The 25,363-nt window shown below is 36.3% G+C and overlaps 1 protein-coding gene across 1 annotated transcript in view; it reads right to left on the reverse strand.

The window, feature by feature from the left end:
* grin2ca (glutamate receptor, ionotropic, N-methyl D-aspartate 2Ca) overlaps positions 1-25,363 on the reverse strand; it is a 132,108-nt gene that overhangs the window by 69,087 nt on the left and 37,658 nt on the right. The window contains exons 2-3 of the mRNA XM_056453293.1: positions 22,805-23,246; positions 77-675 (exon numbers count right to left, since the gene is read on the reverse strand). Coding sequence (XP_056309268.1) covers positions 77-675; positions 22,805-23,230 — 1,025 coding nt within the window. The 5' untranslated portion in view covers positions 23,231-23,246. The remainder of the gene's footprint in view (positions 1-76; positions 676-22,804; positions 23,247-25,363) is intronic.

A 25,363-nucleotide genomic window follows, 5' to 3' on the forward strand; every position in this document is an offset into this window, starting at 1 on the left:
ATTGTAGCATGTTTTGGAGTACTTGAACTTAAACATAAACAGTAGCAGTAGTGTCACCAAAAATAGTAAAACCCACCTGTAGAGCGTGCCATTGCTGGCTGGCCGGATGGGACTCAAACAGTCCATGTGTCCATCAGGAATGAAGCCTCTCTGCTTGCGAAAACTCTCCACTCCCTTCACCACGATGGCCACACCGTCCCTGACCCTGTTCCTCAAACTCATCTTCCAGCGGTCGGTGATGATGCTGATCAGTCCCACTGGGAAACTGTCCGGGGGTGCCATATTGGGGTTTCCCACCGCAAGACTGGGGATAAACCAGATGTAGCCCGGACCCACCAGACCCACTTCCCTGGCCATGGAGAAGAGATACTGGGCCTCATCGTGAGAACAGTAAACCAGCAGCACCTGCGCGTCGATCTGCTGTAGTAACCGACGTGCACGGAGATCATTCATGCCGTCCGCCGACATGTCGAACGTCAAGGTGTCCTGCAGCTCCCACAGGAAATACGAGGTGTCGATGAAGGAGCGGATGTAGTCCACATAAGTGTCGTAGCCCGGGTACAGGCTGGTCACCACCACGAAACTGTCCCAGTTGTACTCCTCCATTACCTTGAACATGCCGTTGATCTGCTGCTCGATAGAGGAGCCCAGCTGGAGGAAAGTAGAGCCGTCACCCTGCGAGGGACACACAGAGATCAGAAGCATTTCTACTTTAGACACTTCAAATAAGGATCCGCATCAAGATTTGAGAAATTTCACTGTGTTTAACTGGCTCATTACAGGCACATAAACAATTAAAGAAATCAGCTAAAACACAATGGATCCAAGAGTCCCCCAATTAATATTTTATATTACGATCATAATATCATATTACATTAAATTTGAACAAATTCATTATATATATTTCAATTAGAATTAGGACAATTTATAAATGTTTTTTTCCCAGTACTGGGTTGGAAAAGGCACAGCTGGAAGGGCATCCACTGTGTAAAACATGCTGAATAAGCTGGCAGTGTATTCCACTGTGTCAACCCCTGATGAATAAAGGGACTAAGTCAAAGGAAAATGAATGAATGAATGAATATAAATATTATAAATAATTTATAAAATATTTATATTTAAATATTAAAATTATATATATATATCCACGGTTGAGTATAATGTAGAGGAAGAAAAAACGGTGAACAAAAAAATTATTGTGTTCAAGCATTGTTTTTACACATATAACCTACTCAAACAGAAACACTTCCAACATGACTGCAAAACTGCCGCACCATCACCCACCCAACTTCACATGTACAGTTGAAGTCAGAATGATTAGCCCCCCTTTGAATTTTCTTTCTTTTTTAAAATATTTCCCAAATGATGTTTAACAGAGCAAAGAAATTTTCGCAGTATGTCTGATAATATTTTTTCTTCTGGACAAAGTCTTATTTGTTTTATTTCGGCTAGAATAAAAGCAGTTTTAATTTTTTTATGGACCATTTTAAGGTCAAAATTATTAGCCCCTTTAAGCTATATTTTTTCGATTTCTTTCGATAGTCTTTTTCCACTGAAGTTTTACCGTAAAGGGAATATATATGTAGTTAAATAAGCGACAACTAATAATAGCTACATATAGATTAAATATCGCATATTACTAAAGAACAATAGTTATACAACTGTAACCACTGTATTTTGTATAAGAACTGATATCTTTATGCTTAATGTGATAAAACTGTCATATCAATTAAAAACTAATCTCTTACATACATATACATAATCACATTCTTTAAACATCCAAGTATGAACAGAATATTAAGCCACTATTGATTGCTTTTGATTCTTGTCCAAAAATCATTTACTTCTATTTAAAATGCTTTTATCTAGCAAACGCTCCCTTCAAAACTGTCAAAAATAAAAAAAAAACCTGACCAAAGATCTGACAGCATAAACATGACATATTGTTATTAAAGCTTTTTTCACAAGAGAAAGATACCAAACATCAGGTCGTAGATGCTATTTAGCCTGTATAAACAGCATTTTATCATTTTGAAACAGTATATGGGGACTAAGTCTAAACTTGACCGAGTTTAAATCCAGCAGATGAAGGCCAAGTGCTGCCACAAGAGGATATTCATATCGAAGCATTTCCTGAGAGAGAGACTAGACTCACTGTTACACAGTGATGTCCTTCAGACAAAAGCATTGGGAAAGTAGGGTAAGCCTGTTCATTAGGCCGGGAACGGGAGACGTTACGCTTTATTCCACCTGCTCGCTGACCTCTTTAACTGCTCCAAAAATCACAGAGCTTGAATGCTCATGTCATTGACTGACCATTGCTTTTCAAAAAGTACAAGGTGTGAGACAAAAGAACACACAGAGCTATATAATGGGTTAGGTATTTATAAGCTGGTCCCATTACAAAGTTACAAGCCTGTTTCCATAAAACTAAACTTGCATCAGCAGTGGTTCTGTAAGGGGTCAGAACATTTCCACTGGACCAAACTCAATATTTAGTAAGGGATAATGTACATTCTGCTGCTTGTTCTCACAGTATAAAACCAGACAGGCTTATCGGCAGCATGATGCAAAACTGAGGGCTTTTGCACAAGATTTAAGAACTTTATTGTGCAAAAAACAACCATCACGGTGTACATCCTGCTGATTGGTTAATGGAAGTTGTAACTAAACACTTTTCACCTACACTGAAAAAAGTGAAACTACGGTCACATTTTTATATTGGGTTAAGTGAAAAATTATGTTTTTTTTTTATTAAAATCTGTTTAATTCAGTTTGCCTTAAATCAAAAAACTAACCCCCTAGGTAAACCTAAAATCTTTAGTTTTTCTCAAAGTAATATTTTTTACTTCAAACCAGCAGTTTTCATGTCATGTGCCCACTGTTTATGTGTTTTCAGGTTTTATGTATTTCTAATGTGAGTTTGATTACCATCTTGCATGACTGGAAGCACAAGCAGATACAGTGGATATGTAATTTGTAAAGTTCTATGTCTTTTTTATATTTAATGTTTGTTGTATTCATATTTAAATACAAATATGTATTCATTATCTCTGAAAGAAAGAAAGATAGATAGATAGATAGATAGATAGATAGATAGATAGATAGATAGATAGATAGATAGATAGATAGATAGATAGATAGATAGATAGATGGATGGATGGATGGATGGATGGATGGATGGATGGATGGATGGATGGATGGATGGATGAATAGATAGATAGATAGATAGATAGATAGATAGATAGATACATACATACATACATACATACATACATACATACATACATACATACATACATACATACATACATACATACATGCATGCATCTAAACGCTACTGAATTATGCAATAATCAAACATCAAGGACGATGCAGCAAAGTAATATCACTTATTAAATAAAAACTACTTTATTATTTTAACCAAATTTTTAATAATTTGAAAGGGAAACATAAGGGCGATCTTAAGCACAAAAAAGGGGCCCTAGCCTATAAGGTGTTTTATGGAATATCTTAAACTGACCAGTATCTGTGTTTTTTCTTTCCCTTATATTTATTTATTACTGTAGATTTCCTCATTATTAAAAATGAAAGTAATCCACACTTAATATCTCTCTCTTTAAAATTGCTCAAGCATCTGTTATTAGATCTAAAATGATGATTCAGAATTAGCAATGGAAACTTTGAATAAAAATGAGATGCGTTAGAAATTTATTCTGTGCATGTAGTCACTTGGATCACAAGATTATGCACAAACATCTGAGAATGTCTTGAGGTATGGTAACCACGGTAAAAGTGAAATAACTGACTAAGCATCACTGAGCTGTTTAAAAAAATATGCGAACACAAGCTTAATAGTGTCACGCTCAGAACATTTACATTTACACGGACTACAATTCCTGTCATGCACCACACACACACCTGTTCCAAGTCTCCTTTGATTACACTCACACAGCTGAAGCTGCTCATGGACTGATTTCACTCGCATATATACGACTGACTTTGATACTCTCATTGCTGAGTCATGTTAACACCCTGTAACATTACAAAGTGTTCCCTGGTATAGTTTTCACGTGTTCAGACCTTTACTTTGTTTTATCATTTACCCTGTCTGCTGCCTATACGGACCATCTGCCTGTTACCTGACGACATCTCTGGATTTCCTTGTTTGTACCCGTTTTTGCCTGTTTCTGATAATTACCTGTCTGACCACGATTCTCAGTCCATTGTCAACATGACATGACATGACAACATCAGCACGTGTTCATTATATTGTAATGCTTCAACAGACTGGAGCTAATTACTCTTGCATAAAAACTGCTCTCTCACCCCCCCCCCCCCCCCCCCCCCCACCCCCATTTATTTATATTTGTTTTAAGTTTTTACATGTTATATTATGTGTTATGTGTTTTTTTTATAATTGGTGACAGGCTGTTAGAATGAACACGAGGTGGTGATGTGGTCACACCAAGAAGCAGATTGTTATTTAATTTTTAATAATTCAACCCACTGAAATCAATTATTGTGCTCATCACAAATAAAATTGTTAAGACGTTGTTTTCCAAGACATTTGTCTTTTTTGTTCTCAAACAGGCTAGTTTCTTATAAACATTTAATCTAAAGCCTTTTGTTTCATTTTAATTTCTGAAAATAATTCCATACCATAGAACAGGGGTGTCAAACAAAGTTCCTGGAGGGCTGCAGTTTATTTCCAGTTTAGTTTTGGCTTTCAAACAAGCCTGAAGAGCTCATTTATTTTAATCAGATGTGTTTAATTAAAATTAAAGCTAAACTGTGCAGAGCTGCAGCCCTCTAGGAACTGAGTTTGACACCTGACCCTTAGAATGTTCATCAGTCGATCAGAATCAAGCATTTAACATCCTTGCAGCATCCAATCAGCCAAGTTGTGTCGAAGTCAGACAAGCTCAACCACAACTTAATAAATCAGACATTATGTCTGATTTCATGGCAATAAATGGTAAATACATCAACCTGCAGTCTTGACATGCTCCCTACGTCATTCTTCAAAACGGTGTTTAACTGTTTAGAAATAGATCTTCTGAAAGTGGTAAATGCTTCACTTCTCTCAGGGATTTTTCCTAACTCACTTAAAACTGCAGTTGTTAAACCCCTCTTGAAGAAGAGCAACCTGGATATCACCCTATTGAGCAATTACAGGCCAATCTCAAATCTCCCTTTCATTGGCAAAATCATTGAAAAAGTTGTTTTTAACCAGGTTAACAAGTTCTTAAACTTCAAGGGGTGTTTAGACAAATTTCAATCTGGTTTAGACCACATCACAGTACACAGAGTGCTCTTATAAAGAAAATCAATGACATCCGCCTAAATACAGATTCAGGCAAACGCTCAATCTCAGTGCTGCATTTGACACTGTCGATCACATCATACTTCTGGATAGGCTGGAAAACTGGGTTGGGCTGTCTGGGACGGTCCTCAAATGGTTCAGATCTTACCTTGAAGGGAGAGGTTATTATGTCAGTATAGGTGACCATAGGTCGAGGTGGACACCCATGACATGTAAAGTCCCACAAGGCTCCATTCTGGCACCTCTCCTGTTCAACCTTTTTATGCTCCCTCTGAGCCAAATAATAAGAACCAAATCTTCTACCACAGCTATGCTGATGACACTTAGATGTACATAGCCTTACTGCCTAATGACTACAGCCCCATTGACACCCTCTGCCAATGCATTGATGAAATTAACATTTGGATGTGCCAAAACTTTCTTCAGTTAAACAGAGAAAACTGAAGTGATTGCGTTTGGGAACAGAGATGAGGTTCTCAAGGTGACAAGGTACCTTGGCTCTAAGGGTCAAACAACAAAAAATAAGATCAAGAATCTTGGTGTGACTCTGGAGTCAGATCTGAGTTTCAGTAGTCATGTCAAAGCAGTAACTATATCAGCATACTACTCTCAAAAACATTGCAAGAATTAGATGCTTTGTTTCCAGTGAAGAGTTAGAGAAACCTGTTCATGCTTTTATCAGCACCAGGGTGGATTACTGTAATGGCCTCCTCACGGGCCTTGCCAAAAAGACAGTCAGACAGTTACAGCTCATTCAGACCGCTGCAGCCAGGATTCCGACCAGAAGCAGAAAATCAGAGCACATCACCACTGGCTCCCAGTTACATTCAGAATATAAAGTATTACTACTTGTCTAAAAATCAATAAATGGCCTAGGAGTTCAATACATTACAGATATGCTCACTGAATACAAAATACAAACCTAATAGATCACTCAGATCTTTAGGATCACTAGTAATTCCAAGAGTTCAGTTAAAGCAGGGTGAATCGGCTTTCAGCTACTACGCCCCCTGCTGCTGGAGTCAGGTTTCAGAAATGATCAGATGTGCTCCAACATTAGGCACATTCAAATCAAGACTGAAAACACATCTGTTTAGCTGTGCCTTTACTAAATGAGCACTGTGCTACGTCCGACAGATTGCACTATTGTGTATTTCTTTTCTTTGTCATTCTTTTATAACCTGTTTTAACACATTTTAATCTGTTCCTATCTATTTTTAATAGTTTTTATTATTTTTTATTTTCTTATACTTGCCTTTTTTATTCTTGTTCATGTAAAACACTTTGAATTGCCACTGTGTATGAAATGTGCTATATAAATAAACTTGCCTTGCCTTACATATTCATTCATTCATTTTCTTTTCGGCTTAGTTCCTTTATAAATCGGGGGTTGCCACAGCAGAATGAACTGCCTACTTATCCAGCTTCCAGCTGCAACCCATCACTGGGAAACACACATACGCTCCCATTCACACACATACACACTACAGACAATTTAGCCTACCCAATTCACCTGTAGCGCATGTCTTTGGAAACCGGAGCAACCGGAGGAAACCCACGCAAACACAGGGAGAACATGCAAACTCCACACAGAAATGCCAACTGACCCAGCGCTGCCCAGCATACATATTTATCATTTTAAATATATATATTAAAATATGTTTGAACTTTCAATTTAGCTTAGAATTTATAATAATCTTAAATGTTTGCTGAGCAGTAAATCAGCTTATGAGAACAACTAATAAAGTATCATATGGGGGAAAGAACAAGAAAGATTTGTAGTAATTACAAAAATAGTCTATGTGAGAACCAAAATACATTTGTTGATTCCCTCTGTCTTCAAAAAGCATTATTGATTTCAAATGACCTTATATAATTCTGTTAAACATAGATGCATAATATTAACCTGTGTTAATGAGTAACTAATGATTAATTAAAGCAGACAATGAGGAAGTTGAGATGTATAGCTCTGACCCATTTAGGTAATTAACACATTCATTTACCCTAGCAGTTAATACTAAATGTAGGTAAGGAATTAACACATGACGGCACATTTAATTAAAGCAGAGTTTGATATATTGCTGGTCTATTAATCAGACAGACCATTTTAAATGAATGGTTTGGTTGTTAATTATAGTCTTGTATATATTTTATATGCATTAGTTTAAATTTTCCATGCAAAATGATACCAGTATTTTTAAGTTACCATTACAACTTGCATTACACACCAACTCAAGCTTACTGTAGTCAGATCGCTTTGTATTAAAATAACCTAAAAGCTAAATTATAATACCAAAGTGGCACGAGGAAACAACAGAATGTGCCAAACACACTTATGTGAAATGCTTCTAAATGGAGGACGGGCTGCAGTGGTGCTTTGTATTGCATAATGACGATAATGCATTGTCAGTGGAGATTATGTCAAGCTTATGTCATCTTGAATATAATCGTTTGGTCTCTCTCTACTCTTATCCGTATGCCCTGTAATTGTTGGGGTGTGTGTGAGTCTGCATATTGTTGAAAATGTGTGCTGCAGTCTGTCACTGGTGCCTTAAAAGAACTTGGTGACCCATTTGGCCCCGCCTCCTCATACTCAGGCCCCTCCTACTTTACACTAATCCCCTCCCCCTCTCTCTGACATCACGTGGAACATTGAAATGCAGAGCTTTGGAAAGGATTACAAGCCTCACCGTCAACACATATGGACACTGCAGAGAAACCACAGCCTGTATTAATGCTTGTTAACATATTTCATGCATATCCTTATCCAGCAATACGTAAATACAGCAGGCTTTCTGACAAAATGCACATTATTTGTGCAGAGGACTGTGTCTGTGAGTATAGGAGGAATTATAATTCTACTTGGTCACATGTTATGGAGGTATTGTGTCATTTTGTGGCACAAACATTAAGCACAGTGAAACATTTGAAGCAGCTCCAAAATATGATTATTTTATTTTTTATGTTGATTGTTTTTATGTTTTAGTTATTTTTTCGACAAACTTGACTCTAATTTTAAAAAGATTTCAATGTTGTCTGTATTTGTGCTATTAACCATTCTAATTTTATTAGCCATTCTGAAAGTTGACTGGATTTTAAAAAGTCCTTTTGATAAAGTTGGAAACAGTGTTATAAGTAATGCGCGATACGTAATAATAGGGCTGGGCGATTTGGCTTAAAATCAAAATCTCGATTAATTGAACTTTTTAATTTGATTAAAATTAATAAACGATTATTTTATATATATATATTTAATTTTTTGTCCTCATACTTCACTGATGTACAGTAAATATGCTCACATATTACAGATTTTTGAATGAAGGGTGCATGATTTCAAAATAACTGAAGGAAACACTCACTATCTACTATCTATGTTTATTTATTGAACGTCAATGTTGAACAACTGAAATTAAAACACACATTACCAACAGTCACTTTTTTCTTATAAAAAAGTGAAAACAAATAACTTGCACTTTCATTCATTCATTCATTCATTCATTTTATTTTCGGCTTAGTTCCTTTATTAATCCGGGGCCGCCACAGCGGAATGAACTGCCAACTTATCCAGCGCATGTTTTCACGTAGCAGATGCTCTTCCATCTGCAACCCATCTCTGGGAAACATACATATACACTCATACACTACGGACAATTTAGCCTACCCAATTCACCTGAACCACATGAGCCACATGAGCCACACCTGAGTGTTCGACGCAGAACTTTAAATCAGCCTTAAAAGAGCGGAGTCACACACGCGGCAGCGAAAGTAATTAAAAAAATTGACCTGAAAAAATTAGATTGATTATCGGTTCGGAATTGAATCGATTACGATTACTTTTCGATTAATTGCCCAGCCCTAAGTAATAATATTACTTTTTAAAAGTTACGAGTAAAGTAACGCATTACTTTTAAAAATAGGTCATATTATTTGAGTTACTTTTAGAAAAATGTAATGCGAGTTACTTTTTACTTTGCTTAATTGGCTTTTACAAAATATATTGCGGAGTAAAAATAAGGTTGAATCACACACTCAATGAGATAGCGTGTTGCGAGGGAACAGACAGTCAGCTTGCACTCATCATCATCATTATCAGGTCTCTTTTTTTACAGCAGACGAGTCGGTGTACTGTTCTAGTAACTGAATAACTCGAGATATTGGTATATTTCGAGTCAGAGGGGGTATCCGGTATGTTGGTACTGAAGACGCAAACCATTTCACGACAACTCGGTTCAATTTAAACTAGTTCGACAAGGCAAGCAAATTAGCCATATATATGTATTTCGTTTTTTATATATATATATATATATATATATATATATATATATATATAAAATGAAATACTACAAACATTAAACAAGCATCCCAAACTCCTTACCAAACACACTGTTTTAGGGGGAACATTTATTTATTACACTGTGTAATTTATTTCTAAATGACTTTTATCATTTGGTGCTTGTTTCAGAGTTACTTATTTAAAAAGGTCTTATTTGTTAACATGTAGTTAACGCATTAGCTAACATGAATAAAAATTGTGTAATATTTTAAAGCAGTTATTAACCTGATAATTAATTAAAATGATCATGATTATTAACTAATCTTAATACCTAATTTGAAAATATCTTAATGTACTTGTAAATTGACATCAACCAAAAGTAGTAAGTGCTGTAGAAGTTGTTATTGTTAGTTGTTAATAATATACAATATGGTTTCATTAATGAATGCTAATTAATGTATTTAAGAATGAACAATACTTTTACAGCATTTATCAATCATTGTTCATTATTAATTAATGCATGATTTAAAATGAAAACTTGTGCTTATTAACTTTATAAACTGAGATAGTTCTTTTAAATTAACATTAATATTAACAAAAATCAATAAATTATGTTTTGGGCATTGTTTGTTCATGTCCTCAAATACAAACTTTCACTAATCAAGGGAACCTAATTGTAAAGTGTTACCCTTATTAGTTTATAAAAACTAACGTATCTATGTAACAGTAAACTAATATTAACAAATGAATGCTTATTTTAAAGTGCTACCGACAAAATATATGCATTGTCATATTTGTATCAATCTGCATCTGTCAGAATAAAGTGTCAAGTATCACATTTTGGCTAAAAAATATAAAAGAAATCCGCCTTATCAAGACAAATGGGCTGACTGTTTTATTTATTAACCAATTTATATTAATATTTTTGACAGCTGTTGAAAATTATAGTCAACTCATTTGTCTTGTCATCCATTAAAATCATAAGGTATTTTTTCCTTATTTTACCCTAAGATTTTATCTGTATGAGATTTCGACCTTATTGTAAACATTTGCTCATGACAGCAAAGACTTCTGAACTGTGTGTGAGTGATAAAAGCGCCCATGTGCACTTGACTTTTTTTTTAACCCAAAATCACACACAAATATTCACTTTCACCTTCTCTCTGTGGTTTTCTCTTGGCTATCTCCTCTCATTACTCAACTCTAGGTGTCCTGGTTCAGTCAAAAGATAAATATAATAGCTTAGCCGCTTATGCGCGCTTTATCTCCAAAGAAAACTTCTCTGTGTGTGTTTCTCTGTGTGTGTGTGTGAGATAGAGAGTCCACAGTGCTCACCAAAACCTGTGGCTCTGTGCACAGCCAGATAAAGCAAATCTCTCGCGTCCAAGCAAAGCAAATATCAAGAGAAGCCCAGTGAACCAATACAGCTTATGAAGAAATCATAAAGGTATATATATCGGCAGAGGATGTGTTCATTTGCTATTCTATTTCCTCACACCTGAAAACGGTTAACGGCGCCTTCTAGATCTCCACCTGCGCAGCTGAAAATAGCACCAAGCCCGCATTGATCCGTGATTGACTGCTGAGAGGAAACACACAATCATTTCATTCTCATTGTGCGCTTGACGTATGAACGCTCGCTTCACTATGAGATTAGATTCTGTAACGCAGCCCACAAGAACAACACAGTCCAAATAAATACATTTTTTGTTGTTGTCTAAATTGGATTCTGGTTGTTGTGGGGGATCAAGGGCATGGCCGTGAATGTCTAAAGATTTTTTTTTTGCAAGGAGATGACAGAAATATAGCCAGACGTCTACATTTGGCTTAGTAAAAGAGATACAGAATAAGGTTACATGCGTTAACAAGGGTTTAAAAAATACACTACATGCACATTATGTATGTAGCATATTGTTCCATTTCATTTACTGGCATTATAATAACCTTAGAGAGCATAGGGATATATATAACCACACTGAATAAGGTTAAGTTCAGGGGTAGGTTTAAGGATAGTGATGGCGCTCTAGGCTATTTTTTAATAGCAGATGGGACTCTAGGCTAGTTTTTCATACCAGGCTAGTTTGAAACAGCAGATGGTGCTCTAGGCTATTTTTTAACAGCAGATGGGACTATAGGCTAGTTTTTCATACCAGGCTAGTTTGAAACAGCAGATGGTGCTCTAGGCTAATTTTAAAAGCAGATGGCGCTATAGGCTAGTTTTTAACAGCAGATGCCGCTCTAGGGTAGTTTGTAGCAGCAGATGGTGCTCTAGGCTAGTTTTTAACAGCAGATGCCGCTCTAGGGTAGTTTGTAGCAGCAGATGGTGCTCTAGGCTAGTTTTTAACAGCAGATGATGCTCTAGGGTAGTTTTTAGCAGCAGATGGTGCTCTAGGCTAGTTTTTAACAGCAGATGGCGCTCTAGGCTAGTTTTTAACAGCAGATGGCGCTCTAGGGTAGTTTTTAACAGCAGATGATGCTCTAGGGTAGTTTTTAGCAGCAGATGGGGCTCTAGGCTAGTTTTTAACAGCAGATGGGACTCTAGGCTAGTTTTTCATACCAGGCTAGTTTGAAACAGCAGATGGTGCTCTAGGCTAATTTTAAAAGCAGATGGCGCTCTTGGCTAGTTTTTAACAGCAGATGCCGCTCTAGGGTAGTTTGTAGCAGCAGATGGTGCTCTAGGCTAGTTTTTAACAGCAGATGATGCTCTAGGGTAGTTTTTAGCAGCAGATGACGCTCTAGGCTAGTTTTTCACATGAGAGGGCGCTCTAGGCTAGTTTTTAACAGCAGATGACGCCTTAGGGTAGTTTGTAGGAGCAGATGGTGCTCTAGGCTAGTTTTTAACAGCAGATGATGCTCTAGGGTCGTTTTTGACAGCAGATGACTCTCTAGGGTAGTTTTTAGCAGCAGATGGTGCTCTAGGCTAGTTTTTAACAGCAGATGATGCTCTAGGGTAGTTTTTGACAGCAGATGATGCTTTATGGTAGTTTTTGACAGCAGATGGTGCTCTAGGGTAGTTTTTGACAGCAGATGACTCTCTAGGGTAGTTTTTGACAGCAGGTGGTGCTCTAGGCTAGTTTTTAACAGCAGATGATGCTCTAGGGTAGTTTTTGACAGCAGATGATGCTCTAGGGTAGTTTTTGACAGCAGGTGGTGCTCTAGGCTAATTTCTCACACTAGAGGGTGCTTTAGGCTAATTTTTAACAGCAGATGGTACTCGACTTTTTAGCAGCAGATGGTGCTCAAAGCTAGTTTTAAACAGTAGATGGCACTGTACTCTAGTTTTTAGCAGCCGATGGTACGCTAGGCTAATTTGAAACAGCAGATGGTGCTCTAGGCTAGTTTTTAACAGCAGATGGTTCTCTAGGCTAGTTTTTAACAGCAGATATACTAGTTTATCATCATGCTACACTAGTTTTAGCACTCAAATGCTCATGAGGAACAGCACTTGTGCTTTCAGTCATGTAAGTTGTCTTTTATTTCATGAGATTAATGTAAACACAGTTCACTAGGAACATTCTTGTATTTCGCTTAAACCTTTCCTAACTTTATTGAGTATGGATGTTTGTTAAAAACTACTTTCAGAATTAATTCAAAGGAGATACATTTTTGGAAACGGATGAAGGTTAAAGAACTCTGTTGACTTGCCTGGAACGATCAGTAAATCAATACTTGAGTCATTTTTTAAAGCCAAAATAGAAATTGGAGCATTTGCATTTGTCTGTGTTCACCTATGTTCACCTATCACAGCAGTATTTTAGGTTACTATGGTTACAGCGGCCCATTTCTGTTAATCAGCCTCTGATTAGAAGTACTTTGTCTTAAAGTCATTGTGACCTTGTCCTGCAGTTTGAATGCCTTCAGTCTCGCCTCCCATTTCTGTTTGACGGCATCCTGGATTTTAGTGTTTAAAGTGTGATTATTTAGTTTCAGAACTTTGTTTAGTGGACATATTGCATGCCTGACATTTATTAAAAACAGACCATTAAAACATGACCTCAAATTCTAATCAAATTTTAATCTCATGATTCATTTTATGAAGTGATTTTAAAAAGATGCCTGTAAATCATGATGGAAATCATCAGCAGATGAACCTCTTAAAGGAAAGGATATAAAAATGTTGGTTGCAAAATGGTCATAAAACTTTGTTACAATCAATTTAGGTGGAGAAAAAAAATCTTGATTAATATTAAAGTAAGCCCAAATGCTACAAAAAGCATTTAAGTATTAATTATAATAAATAATAATACATTTAGAGGAAAACAGTGAACAAATTACACAAAAAGGACAAATAGTAATAATATTTAAAAAATTAAATATACGAGGAAAAGTAAAAACATCAAAAACAATGACAAAAGACCAATCACACTTTTCCCTCAATATAAATATTATCTGGTGTCACAGCGGCACAATGGGTAGCACGAACGCCTCACAGCAAGAATGTCACTGGTTCGAGCACTGGCTAGCCATTTGGCATTTCTTTGGGGAGTTTGCATGTTCTCCCAGTGTTGCTGTGGGTTTTCTCCGGGTGCTCCGGTTTCCCCCACAGTCCAAAGACATCCATCCATCCATCCATCCATCCATCCATCCATCCATCCATCCATCCATCCATCCATCCATCCATCCATCCATCCATCCATCCATCCATCCATCCATCCATCTCTCTCTCTCTCTCTCTCTCTCTCCTCTCTCTCTCTCTCTCTCTATCCCTGCTTGTCTGAATATATGTAAAATGTAATACACTTTTTTTTGGTCTGGTTGAAAATGGAATATATTTATTGAACCTGCAATATTCTCCTGCTGGCCATTATGTTCTGCGGTCCTACAGTAATAAAAGTTTTCATAGCCAGATATATGGATCTAGCATTAGAAAAAGACACATTCTGCTCCAGTGCATTGAGTATTTTGAATATAAATATAATCACATGCTGAAATATGGCCACAGAATCACAAAGCAACAGTTTCAACTCTCTAGACGTCATGAACCAGACGTCAGAGGTCCATTTTATAGCTTCATATTGTGCCATAAATAAACATAACTTTTTTTCTGAATTTGTTCCTGGAACTGTGCTCATGTCATTGTTCAAATCTATTTGCATAGGAGCAATAAAACAGACGGGCATCATCTGTTGTCTCTCACAGCTTGATTTGGAACTGGAGCAAAGGTCAGCTGATCTCAGTTTGGTCTGAACAATACTGTGCTGCACTAGAGGATGTAGACAATTGGTTATTGTATATGTAAAATAGTCTCTAAAACAGACTCTTTAGCAAGTAACTTGAGTTATACAATATTCTTGATTTACTGCTTGATTAGTGAAATTACTTTAAGGTTGATAATTCATCAAAGTTGAGTTGAGTGATCTTCTGCATTGAACATTTCTTTAGGTAACTGCCTAAATAAAGTAAAAGCCAACTAACAAAAAACAACATTTGCAATCTTGAATTTGCAATTTTTTAAACCCACCCTGGCTCATTCTGAAAACATACCTCTAAATACATTTCTGGAGACCACTAAATGTGTCCTAGGAGGTACTTTTTTTTTCAGATTGACCCGCCCACCAACTTCCCTAAACCCAACCGACAAATTTAAAAATCAATCCAGAAAAAGAAAAACACTCTCTTTTTTTTACCACATTCTCACCCTGTTATTTACTCGTTTACTTTATTTTTTGTATTCTGTTTTTGTCTGATGTGCTTTCTGGAACCATTCTTCAAACCCTGTCTTCGTGATCATCTCCTTTCTGCGTCTCAAGTCCACCAACGTACATGGCGAGCAGGAAAGCCGGCCATACGGAGGTAAGCAGTCAGCTGGTAAGTGTGAAAAGGAACGGCGTCTTACCACCCTGTAGCTAAATTTGTTTTAAAAACGAAATGCAGCCATACGTACTTCTGGCTACATAATTTGCGACCTCCAGAAACTTATATAGAGCTACGTTTTCAGAATGAGCCTGTTTTAAATACACTTAATAAAAATGGTTCATTGCAAATTCATTCATTCATTTTCGTTTGGCTTAGTCCCTTATTTATCAGGGGTCGGCACAGTGGAATGAACCACATTCATTGCAAATTGTTGCAAGCAATTTATATAAGCTGAATTTTAACAAATTAATTAAGTAGAACATTACTAAATTTAATTTGTTTGTTTAAATTCAGCCCATATAAATTGTTTACAACCTCTTACCTAAAAAAATTTAGTAAAGCCAATGAATCATTTGACTCCGGATTATTGAATTTTAATTAAAAAATGACACACTCCTGATGTTGTTTTACTTTTAGGCTTTATGTACAGTAAATACAAACACCTATTTTATATGAAATAAGTATATTCTGAACATATACAATATACACTACTGGCCAAAAGTTTGGGGTCAGTAGGATTTTAAAATGTCTTCTCCTGCTCACCAAGGCTGCATTTATTTAATCAAAAATACAGTACAAATAGTAAAATTGTGAAATATTATTGCACTAAAAAATAACTGTTCAAAATTAGTTTATAATTTTATTTAATTATTTCAGTGATTTTAAAGATGAATTTTCAGCTTCATTACTCCAGTCTTCAGAGTCACATGATCCTTCAGAAATCACTCTAATATTAATTATTATTATTATTATTATTGTTTTTGTTGTTGTTGTTGTTGTTGTTGTTGTTGTTATTAATGGTAATAGTCATAAAAGCAATATTGATTGGAGTAATAATGTCATTTAAAACTACATACAACAAGAAAGCAGTTATTTAAGTTTATAATAAATATTTAACAATTTTTTTTTTACATTTAATAAATGCCACCTTGATGAATAGAATAGTTTTCTTTAAAAAAAAACTGAGCCCAAACTTTTGACTGGTAGTGTATCAGTAGATTAGATCTGCTGGTGTGCAGACCACCAACTGAGTGCAATCATGCATTTAAAATGGGATGAACTAAGGCTGCACAACATATCGTTTCTGCATCGATATCGAACTGTGCGCATGTGCAATAGTCACATCACAGGATCTGCAATGTCAAATTGGTTTTATAATTGACCAGGAACCACATTTGAGTTATTGCAACCTTTAACCATAAAGTTACCAAAACATTTATCATTTATGTGTTTTCATCGTTTAAGTCAGTTTAAAGTACTCAGGCATAAGAAATTACATTTATTACTTTAGGAAAGATGAATTTATTTATGTATAAATACACGATGAAGACTATGCAGTGTTGTTTTACAGTGGAATATTGACATTATGTATCTGAATAATATTGACTTCCAGAAAATCATAAAGCACTGTATATTTTATTTGTACAGTATCATTGCTCAACTGTATTTCTCAATGTTTGTGAATGTTTTTGCAGATACACTTCCTTACAAAATCATCTCAATTTATCTAAAATTATGAATTCCTTCCAAATACACCTATTAATTTTATCTGGTATAATTAAATTCAAAATCGCACTATACATCGTAGTATATATATATAATGAGTCTATATATGAATCTGATTGGCTGATAGCCGTATGATATTCTGCCAGGAACAGCACTCGCACCGCCTCTTCACCCTTTATCTCACGGCAATTCGTAACTTTTTGATTTAGTGGCTAATTTGCATGAATTCTTACGATCTAATTTGTACAATTTGCTCATCCCCCAATGACGGTTGGGTTTAGGGGTGGGGTTGGGTGCCACGCCTCCTTTTTAAATTCGTACAATTTCGTGCGACTGAACTCGTACAAATTAGCCACTAACAAAACATAAAATACTTACGTTTTCTCATGAGATCAGGCTGGTATTACTGTTGGACAACATTATATACTTTAGAGGCTTTTTTAGTCAAGAATTTAGTTGTTTAGATTTTAACTATGCAGTTTATTTATAAGGATAGTGCCTATTTTAAAATATCTTTAATTTCTGCGAGACCCGCGTCGGCAGCCATTAGCCACAGAGACCACATCCCCTTAGAGGTGGAAAAATACAGTGTAATTTTAAACTACTGCTGATCAAGTCATTAGTAAACAGATAAGTGATATTCTATGTTGATCTCTCTTTCTTTTATATGTTGTAGAGTTGTATTTATACCATGTAATTGTAGTGTAATGAGTGTGAGATGAGACTCGCATATCAGGAATGTGTGCTGTGTTGGCAGAAAGAAAGAAGAAATGCCCGCATGTGTTTAGCGTTTTTCCTTATTGCAAACACAACAGCAATCTGGTAGTGATTGCGCTGCTTTTTTCAGGGTTAATTATTGTGACATGCCAATTGCAACAGAGAAATACTGTAGACTGTAATAGACCGTAACACTATGGGAAGATATGTCTGTAGACGGATGGCCTTTCATGCCGTTCAGCCTCATAATCTTAAAATGTCAGCAAAATCACTTTTGTCTTCACTTTAGATATTACGCTAGAGAATCATTCAAACACTAGCTCTAAAGTGACGTTGGTGAATTAGTAACAGTTTCTGCTGTTCTGAAATCAGCTGCAGATGTGAATGAATGGCGGAGGAAAGTAGTTTCTCTTCATGTTTGATTTTCCTTTTTTTATAAAAACAAACGATAGCAAGTTAGCATTAATAAAATAAGCTTGGATGTAACATACTGCATCATTCTTTGTGTCCAGCCCTTCATACTATTAACTTCGTAAGAATCCACCCCTAACATCATCTGAAAGATAAAGCAAATTAATGCTTAATGATGTATAAATCATAAAAAACTAACCCAAACGTCGGCAAACTACATTCAGGCAGAGGAAAGCAATTGAGCTTGTAAACAATGGTAAAATGATGAATGATGGTTCTCTAATTAGCCTCCATTTCCCCAGTGCTGTGCTGAAAAAACAAGGGTTTCTGGAAATGAACACCGGACTCAATGCTGCTTCCCAGGGTATTTCAGCATTGAGAGACTGCTGCTTGTGCCTAATTTGACTTTTTTATTACTTTGCATCAGGGACGCATATTGCTCAGTCATACAAGTATTGTATTAATAAAGCCACACTTAATAGCTTTTTTAGAACAGGAAAATTCATAAAGGCCAATTTAATCAGCCAGCTTTGCCAATTAATTTTGCTTTCACACCAGAGTGTCTGATGCCAGCCCGACTCTGACATCAAGAGACTTTGTTGTTTGTTTAGTTGTGATGTTATTCATTTTGTTTGTTTAGTTTTTAGCAGCAAATATTTCAGTAGCAACAAATTGCTTTAATAAGCCATTACATAGAAACGACTGTGAGCAGTGTTTATAGTTGAGCTCATTACATAAAGTTTAGTAAGACTTCAAATAAACGTTCACACCATTTATACTGGCTTACTACATATTAAATTAAGTACATACTATATTAAATAAATATTTCTATAAATATTATTTAGATATCAACTGTTTATTAGCACTTATAAAGTGTGATCTATTTTACATCCCCAATGCCTAAACCTAAGTAAATCCACCTTAATAACTATTAACAAGCAGTTAATTAGTAGTTTATTGAGCTAAAAGTCTTAGTTAGTGGTTAGTTAACAAAGTGAATTGTACATTAAAATAAAGTGTGACCTAAAGTTTATATTTGGCAGCTTATCCAAAACAACTTACATTTTTGGGATTTTTTTTTACATAATTCTTTCTCTGGGAATCAATCCCATGACCTCGGTATATCATGCTTTTTGGGTTAAGCATTTGGCAAGTAAGTTGATAACACAAAAATGTGATGGTTTCAGATCCAAAAGTATATTTACTGTATGTCTATTACAAGTCTACATTATAATCAAGGTGTTAATTGATGTTCATGCATTCCTTTGGACCTGGATCCATGACCTTGGCTTTATTTGTGCCATTTGCAGGATTGCTCATTATGATGCAAACACACGAAAATGTTGGACCTAAAATTTCATTTCTGCATAATTGTTTTTATTTTTTATTAATGGACTAAAATTATATTCAAGGCACTAATAGTTATTAATGAATTTATTCTATGGGAATTGAACCCTTGACCTTGAAGTTGCTGCAACCACACTTTTTTATTTGACATACAGGAATGCTGCTCCATCTACTGTATATTACAGTAGATCATTTTGGACCAAAAAGATGCATATTTGCATCAAGATTCATCATTGTATTCAGAGCATTAATAAAAGATCTTACATTCCATTAGAACTGAACCCATGAAGCAAATAGCTGATGTTACTTAAAGACGTGAGTAAACCCATTGCCTTATAAGTATTAAGTAAATGACATGTTCAAAGTGATAAAAAATTAAGCTTAGGGTATAATCACCCAGAAATTAAAATGTGCTCACATTTACTCAGGGGGCCTCTCCCATGTAAACTCTGGCCACCCATGTGGCCACCCCAATATGATTTTGCTGTTGATATTATAAATTTAAATGAACTTACGTAAATTCACAATATTTCATTAAATAAAAAAACAAATAAATAAATAAATAACATGCAGCCACTAAATAATTGTGGATTGATTGGCGCCACTGACGTTGCTGATTCACTGCCCCTCCACCTTTAAGCATGCACTACATAGATGTTTGACTGTTAAGCCTCGTACACATCGGGACGCTTTTCGTTTGCGTTTATCGTCAGCGTTTTACGAGATGTTTTTCACCCAAGCGAAACTACACAACTTTAAGTTGGCACTACACAACTTTAAGCTTCTGACACCTGCTTGTAACACAGAAGAAGAAGACAGAAAGTTGACATGCTTGTTGTTAAAGTTACTGGCGATTCGAACAAGCATGGATGGTTCAAGTAGCAGCTCCAGCTCTAGCGATGAAGAAATTATTATTGTTCACTTGTGCAATAAGCAGCTCCACGTTCATATCGACTCTGGGCATCTTCATCAATGGGTGCTCGCATTGAAAGTTTTGCGCTTGAGCGCCTCCAAGTGCTGATTACTGTAACTTCAGCAGCTCCAAACGAAAAAACAAGCATGAGGTGTTTCTTAAAAAATGAAGATTTTTTTACCCTGGCGTTTTGCCCATTGGTGTGCACGATCACATTAGCGCCCTTTTAGTCACGAGGCGTTAAACATCGATGGAAAACGTGAGCAAAAAGCATCCTGGTGTGCACCTCAGGGAGGAATCGCTGATGTTCAACCGCAGCCGCTAAACCAACTTTACCTCAACAATTTAAAGTTTGCATTACCTTTTAAAAAAAAAAATTAAGGATAAAGTTCTTATGACATAATTTGTTTAGTATTGTTTTACGACGAGAGACGAGATTGTACATTTTTTTATAAAGAAACTACTACTTTTTTAAATGAAAAATTGTCTTATCTGATTGATAAACACTAAATAAATGCATTTCGAAATCAGCTTTTCAGAATCTAGTTTATTTAGCACCTTAATTTTTTTTTTTTTGCTGGTTGACTTACAAGGGCCAAAAATCTCAATAATTTTGTGGATGTATTTTGCAAAAGATACACCAATAGAAGAAGCTTTATTATTAATATTGTGGCTCAAAAGGAATATGGATGAATTATAATATTAGGGTCTGTATAGTGAGTGTGTGTGTATATAGTAATGGAAGGGCATCCGCTGTGTAAAACATATGCTGGATAAATTGGCGGTTCATTTCGCTGTGGCGACCCCAGATTAATAAAGGGACTAAGCTGAAAAAAAATGAATGAATAAATGAATGAATGAATTCATTATTTTTTTGTGTGCCACCCCACTTTTACAAATGACTTCCATAGTAGGAAAAACAAACACTATGGTGGAAGTCAATAGTGACAGGTTTCCAACATTTTTCACAGTACCTTCTTTTGTGTACAACAGAATAAAGAAACTCAAACTGGTTTGTGACAAAAGGAGGTTGAGTCAATCGGCCGGTTGCTCATTCTCTGCAACTCTCACACGTTCGCCCACTGAAACTAAGCAGGGCTCCGCCTGGTCAGTACCTGGATGGGAGACCACATGGGAAAGCTAGGTTGCTGCGGGAAGTGGTGTTAGTAAGGCCAGCAGGGGGGCTCAACCTGCGATCTGTGTGGGTCCTAACTCCAGTATAGTGAAGGGGACTCTATACTGTCAGTGAGCGCCGTCTTTCAGAGGAGATGTTAAACCGAGGTCCTGACTCTCTGTGGTCGTTAAAAATTCCAGTATGACCTTCGAAAAGTTTAGGGAATTAACCCCGGCATCCTGGCCAAATTTGCTCACTGGCCTCCTAACCATGCCCATATCATAATTGGCTTCATCACTCATTCTCCTCTCCACCAATCAGCTGGTGTGCGGTCTGGCGCAAAATGGCTGCCGTCGCATCATCCAGGTGGATGCTGAACACTGGTGGTGGATGACGAGATCCCCCCAATGTGTAAAGCACTTTGAGTGTCCAGAAAAGCACTATATAAATGTAAGAAATTATTAATTATTATTAATGATTAAATAATGAGAGAATTCTGAGTTTTTGGTGAACTATCCATTTAAGTCAACTGAAAGGTTCTGTAAAGATGGCTAAAACAATAAACTTTCTCATCTGAGTTCCAAGTTAAAAAAGTTTTACTTGCTGTTTTAAAATCAATGAACTAATTGTTTTTTACAGTGTAGTTTCATGCTCTAGTCTAGTGTTTTAAGCTATAGTAGTGCAAAAAGTAGTTCACCCAAAAAATCCTGAAACCTGTTACCACTGACTTCCATGGTATTTCTTTATCTGATATGGATGTCAGTGGTTAAACGTTTCTAACGTTTTTCAAAATATCTTCTTTTGTGTTAAACAGAAAAAAACTATTGGTTTGGAATAAATTTTGAATAAATGATGTCAGAATTGTAATATTGGGGTAAACAATCCCTTTTATCATGATTTGAGTGCTACATTCTGGAGTCTAATATTTTCTGCATAATTACCATTAAACTTCATATATTTGACAATTATCACTTACACAGCTTTGCTATAGTTTCATATGTCTTGGAGCGCTCTCAATTTCTTTTCAATCACTGACATCTAGTAAAAAAAATCTATATTTGACATCCCTTTATCTATTTATTTGCTAGACAGCCATGTAATTAGCCAGATAGTGTAGAGTCAGCCAAAACTAAACCCCTTCTGGGTGATTCAAGACCTTGCATCAGGGTTCGCTGACCCCTGTCAGGATTTATTTGCATGCTGACTGTACATTACTCCTTACCAATCTTAGATGCGGACCATGAAAGAGCTCTGTGGGAATCTTATCTTAGTGTGAACACACAGAAATCAAGAGTTTAACCATGCGGGTCAAGCGGAACTGGCACGGTGCTCGACTCTGACCTTGTGAGGCAGGACGACAGCCGACCCCCCACTGATGCCCACGATGGGCACGGCTGTCTGCGTGGAGATGAAGTCCAGGATCTGTGCCACGGCCTCGGACCCAATGTTATCTTCAAAGACCACCCCGTGCACCCTGTTAGCAGCCAGCGTGTCGCAGATGCGCGTCAGTAGAGTGCGCGGGTTGGTGTTGTTGACCAGCACAGTGATGGGGTTCACCTCCAGCGGCAGGTCCAGGAAGTTCTCGCGGCTCAGTCGGCCCTTGATCTCCGTCTGGTAGGCGGAGCCGCTGAACACCACCGCCACATTGACGGTGGGCTCCACCATCCCGAACGGTCGGCACTGGCAGCGGGGCACGGAGCAGACAGACAGCAGCAGCAGCACTGGCAGCCACAGTGTGTCGCTGAGACAGCCTAGATGAACGCCCATCTCAGTCGCCTACTGCCTGGGTGTAGGAAAACACACACACACAAATGGGCAGGAATTACAAAGGGGGTACTGAGGTTTAATCAGTGGTACTAAAAATAAATACTCATGTAAAGGGACTTGCCAAAAAATGTAGTTCAAGTAGAGTAAAATTTGTAAATACTACTCAAAGTATCAATAAAAATTAGCTCTTCTAAAATACACTAAGAATAACTTTTGCTGCTTGTTCAAACTACTTATTTAAAATAAGTTGTTTTTGGGACAACCTAATGTTTTATGTTGAATCCACTTAAATTTGTTAACTTAAAATTTTTTGGGGGACAACATGAAGCAATTGTGTGGAACCCAGTATTTTTTATTTAAAAGCATATTTTGCTGCTTGTCCTTAAAATGAGCTGAAACAACACAATTATTGAGATTTGTTTGTGACAATTTAATTGTTTTATGTTCAATCCGCTTAAATGATTTGTGTTGGATAAAGAAATTGTGTAGAACCCAGCATTTTATGTTGTCAAAATGTTTCCACCGTGTACCATGCAAATTAAAAACCTAGCTTAGGCAGGTGCATTTTCTTTGAAAAGTAAAAAAGTAAGTCTAAAGGTAAGTTAGATGCTTAAGTTATGCATTGGAAACCCTGACTAACAAATCACAGGTGACCAGCATTTGGCACAACAAACCAAACTTGTGTAGACATTATATGCAATTTGCGCATGTGAGTGATTTTGTATCTTCTTGGTCACTTTGCTTGGACACAGTGCTTCCACACTATACATGTTTGCTGCATTTATTAAGTGTCCATGCTTTGAGTTCAGTCTGTCAGAGGCAATTTTTCTAAGCATGATTTGATTGGACGGGAATATTGGGAGTTATTAATTTATGCCATTTATTATGCCATTTATTATTTATGCATGGTTAATGCCAATTCCATTCATTATAGACAAGAAATAATAAACATAAAAAGTAAGCAGGCCTTGGCTCAGGAGCAGACTTATTTTATATAAACAGGATTAGATCGGTCTTTTCAAGCAAAGGTAATACTGAAAGTAGGTTACAGTAGTGACCTATAGATTACATATACTGGGGAAAATAGTAAAATAGTTTAAAAAAATGATATAAATATAGTTTTTGCTAAATTATAAATAAAACTGTTATGCTATCTACACTACGAAATAAAAGTACAAAAACAGGATGTTCTCTCCCCAAGGGTTTCAAAGAGAACATTTATTAATATGGACTTTTTAGATGTACTATTTTGAGGTACTGACCCAGCTTTAGTACAATTTGTGTATGACAACAGACATGGGCAATATTCTCAATTTTTTTTTTTTTTTTTTTTAAGGAAATTAATAATGTTTTATGCAGTCATCCACATGTTTTGACAGCTAATATGATGGTGATTTTATGCTTCATAAAAGTTGCTGACACCTTTACCAATATTAAAATGCTTTTTTGATGCAAAATGTATTTAAGCAGCCAGTTATTAACAACTGAACAGGCCTAAGAAAAAAATCAGCTTTATAAGTAAAACTAAATAAATTGCTAAATACTGTTGACACATGAAAGTGTAAAGCCTGCAGCCCAAAATAAATGTGGAGAGTTATTGCGTGTCACATTTAACAAACCGTTTAGTATGAATTTTATATAGTTTTGCTCACATGGATAATTGAATATTAATCAGGTGATGTCATTACACTGCTGTACTGTCAGCCAATCGTTGCATTGCCGATCATGATTTCGATAGATTTGTCCTTCACTACACACGCAACAATCTCATCAGTTCATCCAGACATTTTAATCTGATTCGCAAACATGTTGGAAAAACCAAATTAGCCAGAGATCAGTTATCAAGATTAAAAGATCCAGGATCTGCCAATTCATCTTAGATCATTTAAGCGAGGTACAAAAAAGCGGACCCCAGGACTAAACCAAAAGAAATTACAAACAGAATACTAAACTGACATTTACAGTATATAAAGCGAACCTTCAGAATCTGGAATCAGATTTGATTCCTTCAGAAAGATAAAAATTAAACAATACTTTCATAACCACAAAAAGATAACTGAGATCTAAATGCTTTATTTCTGGCAGCGTTCAGAATTAGAAAAAAGGTGATCCCTAAATAAATTCACCTCTATG

Source organism: Danio aesculapii, chromosome 3 (assembly GCF_903798145.1).
Source record: "Danio aesculapii chromosome 3, fDanAes4.1, whole genome shotgun sequence".
Classification (NCBI taxonomy): domain Eukaryota; kingdom Metazoa; phylum Chordata; class Actinopteri; order Cypriniformes; family Danionidae; genus Danio; species Danio aesculapii.